Source organism: Manis pentadactyla, chromosome 7 (genome assembly GCF_030020395.1).
Source record: "Manis pentadactyla isolate mManPen7 chromosome 7, mManPen7.hap1, whole genome shotgun sequence".
Classification (NCBI taxonomy): Eukaryota; Metazoa; Chordata; class Mammalia; order Pholidota; family Manidae; genus Manis; species Manis pentadactyla.
Window position 1 is genome coordinate 76190072 of NC_080025.1, and position 6281 is coordinate 76196352.

Below are 6281 nucleotides of genomic sequence, written 5' to 3' on the forward strand. Positions count from 1 at the left end.
CACTCTTAATACACTGTCGTAGAAAATTGGTAATAGAAAGTAAGTTAGCCCCATCTATCAAATTTTTAAATGTGCATAACCCTCAATTTGGCAATTCAATTTTTAATATTTCATTTCATGTGCACAGAGAGATGTTTGATTAATATTGTTTGCAATATGTAGAAAGGTATTTCTGATAGTTTGTGAGGGACAAGCTTGCAGGAAAAAATATATATACTATCTCACTGTTCAAATCCCAAAGGTCTAGTGAGATCTCAACATACAGTACATATTCATTCTGAGGTTGGGGTTAGAGAAAGAAAAAAATATTTTAATTGTAAAATATTTGTAATGAGTATGTATTACTTCTGTAGCTTAAAATATTTAAAAAGGAATAAATTGGTGAATATAATAAAGTGAAAACATAGAAATGAGTCCTTAAACTTTGGGATTTATATTTTAAGCACAATTAAATTCATAGACAAGACAAAACTGGAAAAATAATAACCCTCCTACATAGGACAGATTTTTATAAATCAGGCATGACTTCTGGAAGGTTTAAAAATTTATCAGAAACAAATGAAATGAACTTGAGTAACAGTAAGTAAAACTCAGTAATTCATAAAACTAAAGTAATTGTACAAAAACAAAATTCAGAAACCTGGAAAATGAGTAAGAAGTAAGAGAACACTAAATCAACTAGGAGGCATTACAAGATGACGACTCCACACCGTACACTGTCAACTTGAATATCATGGACTGGTTAGAGCAGCATACAAGTGAGCGATCATCTCACCTCCTTAAAAGATAAATCTGAACTCTTCATTTTATTTCTATTGCTATATTATGTTATATGACATTAGAAGAAAGTCACTGTCATCATATGCTGTGCTTACCTGTTCCCCATCTGAGAGTCCAAGTTTCTGACCAACTTGTCGGTTAATTTCAGCCACATTTTCACCTTGATCACTAAAATGCCTGCCTTCCACCCAGCTTAAGAATGCAGGCTGGTGACCCCAGGCTACTTCTATAGCTTGATTCTATTTATTCAAAAGATAAAAAATGGGGGTGGGAGGAGGGTTGGTTAGAAACTTTTTACATGCTCTTCTGGATCCATGTAAAAGATAAACTGTTGTTGCAATCTACACACACAAGGAGTGCTATAAATAGTTGATAGCTGTCTGCTATCCACAGCAGTCACAGCAATGAAAACTATAATCATATTCATTACCCAGCATGGTGATGCAATTGGTGAAACTAATAGCCTTATATTCTTATGAAGGCATTATAAATTGATTCAACCATTCCAGAATTCAAAATGACAACAGAGTGAATGAACTTACATAGCCTTTGAGCCATTTATATATTAATTTATTCTGATTAATGATTCAAAGAAGGAAAAAAATACACCAGAAGATACCTCTGCAGCATTTTCTGTAACAGTGAAAATTTAGAACTGTTTCAAATCTCTATCAATGGGGAAATTATTAAATAAGATATAAATTTGCTATTTCAGTAAAATGTGAGTCAATAAATAGAAACATGAGCATTAAAAGTGTACAGTATTTATTAGAAGAGTAATGACTATACACATTGGAAGAAAAAAAGGACAAAAGCATAAAACATGAAGACTCTGGTCCCTGTTCCCGGAGGTAATTACTGCCAATACTTTACTATGTACACTTCCAGAAATTTCATATTACGCAGCTTCTTTAATAATAATGTTTAAAGTTCTAGAACTATGGAATCATACATTGAAAAAAACAAAATTTAAAATTTATTCTCATTCAGAGCAATTATGTAAAACATGCAAGTTTGTGTGTGGCTAAGGACTAAAAAACAATGTTCTCAGTAATTAAAGAATTATTAACTCATTATGGAAACCTTGGGAAATATAAATACTTGGAAGGAGAAAAAGGACTTACTGATATTCCCTCCACAAAAAGACAACCACATGAACAATTCTGTCTGCTTCCAGCTAAGCTTTTTTCTATGCACAAGTTAATTTTTACATAGTTGTGTATTACGGTCAGGACTTAGTTTCCTTTTGCCCCATTTAGTACCATATCGTAAGCATTTTCATATATGTATCATTTTTTTGTTTTTTTTACACATATATCATTTTAAAATAAAAAGTAAGGATTCCAGTAATAGTCATCAAGACCACCTCGGGAAGTTTTAGTATTAAGTTCATTGATTTCTATAAAAATAAATTCACTAAATATAAACAATTAAATACAAATTAATTGATTTACATCAAATTTTACTACCTGAAAACTGGCTGTAGGCTGCTTATTGTCTTCCTTTAAATAGGACAAATTTCAAAGGATGTTGGAGCCATTTCTAAGGTATACTGCATTTTAACCATGTTATTAAAAATGTTATTAAAACTTTGTATAGAATAAAGTCATCATGTATTACCTAGTTGTGTAATTTTTCTCACCATTCTTCATGTGATAGTCCAACGGTCTCTGGCTGACAAAATTTGCCACCGAATACAGTGTGATAAAGTGGAAGGAGCCCTAGATACGGAGTTGAAGCCCTAGGTTACCAGGTCAGCTGTAATTGTGTGAGTGGAAGCTACTAGCGTAAAGGCAGCCAAGCTCCCAGGGGCTTTCCAGTTTCCTCAGAGTCAGTGAGGTGTAATCCAGAACAATCCCCCTAAGGAACTTTTAAACCAGACATGTTAAATAAGAAAATATGAAATATGCCCTGAAATAGCAAAACAGAATTCTACCAATTCACTGGAAAAAGGGAAAATCAACTTTGTTAAACATGAAAAATACTTCAACCATTCATTTGGTCAAAATGCAGTAAGCATCTCCAAAGAGTCCTAATGTATATTTGGCTGGATTTACTGAACTTTACATACTGTTCTGAGTCCATCATTATGTCAGAAATTTTTCACATGAACCAAGTCCCTGGACACTCAGGTAGAGAGAAGAAAAAGAGACTGGAGAGAAATGGTTTCTGGGAGTTTGATCAGCAAGTGACTGACAACCTGCTTTTGCCCAAACCTGTGCTATCCGTATCAGGTGAAACCACAGGTTGCAAAACCTTAGGACTGGCCAGGTCCAAAGTCTGGTTTCTTCCTTGCTAGCACAAAGGAAAAGACAGTTCTGTGTCCAGCCATTTCTGGGTGGCGATTTAGGTTCATTTGTTTGTATTCAGTGTGGATATGAATCTCCAGTTTCAGCAATCACAGCAAGCCCTGTCCCAGAGTATAGACAAAGTCACTGACTTAAAGCCAGTAGTTCTCAACTGGGGGTGATTTTGTCCCCCAGGAGACATTTTTGGTTGTCACTACTGGGGCACAGGATGCTACTGGCATTTAGTAACTAGAAGCCCGGGATGCTGCTAAACATCTTCCAGTATCCAGCACAACCCCCTCCCGACCCCCACAAACACGAGCAGCCTGAAAGGTCTACAGTGCCAAGATTAAGAAATCCTGAGTTAAAGCATCTACTGGGTGCCCAGCCCTGACATAAGGACTTGGGTAAACAAAACAAGACAATACTTCAAACACAGAACAGAGTATAACAAGTGAGATGTGTGCCATAAACACAGCAGTAAAGTTCTGAAAAGGAGACAAAATTCAGCAACAGAGAATTTGAAAGCTATGTGGAAGAAGTAAGATTATGCTCAGTTTTCAAAGGCATGGAACATGGAAACATGTTTTAGGGAAGAATGGCATGACTAAGACTACGACAGTGGGGAGGCGCTGGATGAGAAGGATAGTCGGGATGATGTAGTTACAGGCAGAGGGCAAATTAACTGCATGGAAATGGCACCGGCTCAGGAGCGGCAGTTTCCTGATGTATAAAAGTAGAGAGATGACCTAGATACCCAGAAACCCTTTCATCATCAACATTCTGTGATTCTAGAACACTGGGGGGTTCAACTCTATTGTGCAACTAAAAGATCTTTTTTAAATCACAGATGCCCGAAGTCCACTCCCCAAGATCCTGATTCCATAGGTCCAAGGAAGCACTAGAACATCTGTATTTTTAAAAGCCTCAAGGTAAGTCTAACACTGGCCAGAAAAGCACTGTTCTGACCCTCTTCCCATCACATTATCTGTACTATGTACTCAATTCTTCAGCGCAAATAAAAAAATTCAACGTATTAACTCCCAACTCATGACCTTCTGCTTTACTAATGATCTATTCCCTCTAACCCAATAATTCTGGGAACCTCTCCTAAATAACCAGAAATGAAAACAATGTTTTATAAACAAAGATGTTCTGTTTTTAACTTTTTATTAAAATAATTATAGTATCACTTTTAATGTCTAAAAATTGAATACAATATAAATGTTCAATCACAAATGAACAATTAAATGAATCATGGCAAATGTGATAGAATACTAATTAACCACTAAGTGTGTACCTTTTAACAAAATAAAATGCTAATAAGACTACAGGAAAACAGCAGAGTACAAAACTAAATGTGTGTGTGTAGGATTTCATTTCTGTTAAAAAAAAAATTAAAGATTAGAAACAAGACTGAAAGATTTGAACCAAACTGTTAAATTTAGGTATGTTTGGCTTTGGAAATTATGGGTAACTTTTATTTTTTCGTAATTTTTTCCATTTTCTGATGTTTCTATAAAACATATGTAATATTACTTTTATAACTGGGGAGAAAAGTTGGCCTATTCTGCTGATATAGGCTGGATAGAAACAGCAATTTGTTCTAGGGCTCAAGATATTTAAGTGTCAAAAAGATATCCCAAAATCCTAATTGCACGCTCAAAACTTAAAGATCAAGACCTCTAAATTCTTAAATAGTGAATGTAACATAGCATCTACATCTTAGGACCAAATTTTTAGAGTTAAAGGAAGCATTCCTACAAACTCATTAGATGAGTTTTTTCCTTTAAACTCATTAAGTGCTAATCTGAAGGCATGTTGAAAATCTCCGTTGAAGCTGACTGGCAGCAAAGAGCAGGGTCTACCTGGGAACTGGTGATAGTGACTAGCTTGTCAGAACCAAAAGATTGTCCACTTTATGGTAAAATAAATAATGGAAGGGTATGCTGAACTTGGTGTGAATTGAAAGACAGAGGAAAATAATCTAGAAAAAGTTATGGGGAAGTAGAGTGAAAAGGATACTTGAAATTATTGCAAACTCGCAAATATTTCCTGCATGGATTAGCCAGTGTTGGGTATCAGGCATCGAGTATTTTTGAGGATTTCAAATATTCTATCCTTTTGCTCCCATAAGTACTCTCAAACCCGCAGCCTATGCGCCTCTATCTCTAGTTATGGAAACAAGGCTGTATCTCCGCCAGTGGTTAGAGCAATGAACCACCAAAACCAGAAGACCTAGAGGGCGAGCCGACGGCTCCGAACCCGCCAAACACACCCAGTACATCCAAGCGTGCATAATTCCACTGCACAATCCCGGCACACCTTGGCTGTGCGCCGAGTGCAGGCGACAAAGAGGACCTTCATCTCAGTAACTTAGCCCGCTCGTGGGACACGGCGCTCTGTCCCGTTAACCTACCAGGACTTCGCAAACCAAGTCTGCCCCCCCACTCCGGAAGCCCGGATGGCAGCAGTGCAGGCACCTGGAAATTCGGGGCAGGAAAAAAATTTCTTAAAAAGATAATAAAAACAAATGATTTCTCAGGACTTCCCAATCTGGAGTGAGGAGTATTTCTGAAGGCACAGATAGAATATTACAATGTCTGAAAGCCCACTTTATGGTAAAATGTCTTTAAGCAAGTTAACTTAAAGGGCCGGGACAGCACTAGATGTGCTGGGCTGCAGAAGACTGCCCAGGCCGGCGCTGCCCTCCGCGGCCCTCAACCTGGCCTGTGCACGGCTCGCGGTGCTGGGAAAGCAGCCAGTGCCCCGCCGCTGCGACAGGCTCGAGCAACCACCGCGTCCGACCCCAGGCCGCCAAGTAGGTGGCCCGAGTCCGGGCTGGAAGCCCCGTCCGGGGCCGCCGCGTTACCTGCAGCAGGTGCAGCTGGGCCACGAGGCGCCGTGGCAAGTGAAGGAAGCAGTCGCGAACGTTGGTGAAAGCCACAGTCACGTCCACTTCACCACCCGCCTCACCCACCAGACGATCGTAGCTCCACATTTTCCGCAACTGCGGTTGCCCGGTTGCCCACCCTCGCCGGCAGGCGGGACAGGCTGAAGGCTGTCGGAGCCGGAGCTGATCGATGGGCCCCGCCCCCCTGAAGCTCCGCCCCCTGACCTAGGGGGCCCTCGCCGCGCGCCCGCTGGGTAAAGGTGCGAGAAAGCCTTTTCCGCTCTCCGGGTCTCTTCGCCAAGCCGGTAGGGGGCAGCAGC

At 39.5% G+C, this 6281-nt stretch overlaps 1 protein-coding gene across 2 annotated transcripts in view; it reads right to left on the bottom strand.

Annotated features, from left to right (window-relative positions):
• PEX1 (peroxisomal biogenesis factor 1) overlaps nucleotides 1-6161 on the bottom strand; it is a 43970-nt gene extending 37809 nt beyond the window's left edge. The window contains exons 1-2 of one of the 2 annotated variants that reach the window (XM_036879263.2): nucleotides 5941-6160; nucleotides 876-1019 (exon numbers count right to left, since the gene is read on the bottom strand). In XM_036879263.2, the coding sequence (XP_036735158.1) occupies nucleotides 876-1019; nucleotides 5941-6069 (273 nt within the window). In that variant the 5' untranslated portion in view covers nucleotides 6070-6160. Of the gene's footprint in view, nucleotides 1-875; nucleotides 1020-5940 lie in introns of both variants that reach the window. The other variant, XM_057504514.1, reaches the window with a different exon arrangement.
• Nucleotides 6162-6281: the final 120 nt, after the last annotated feature.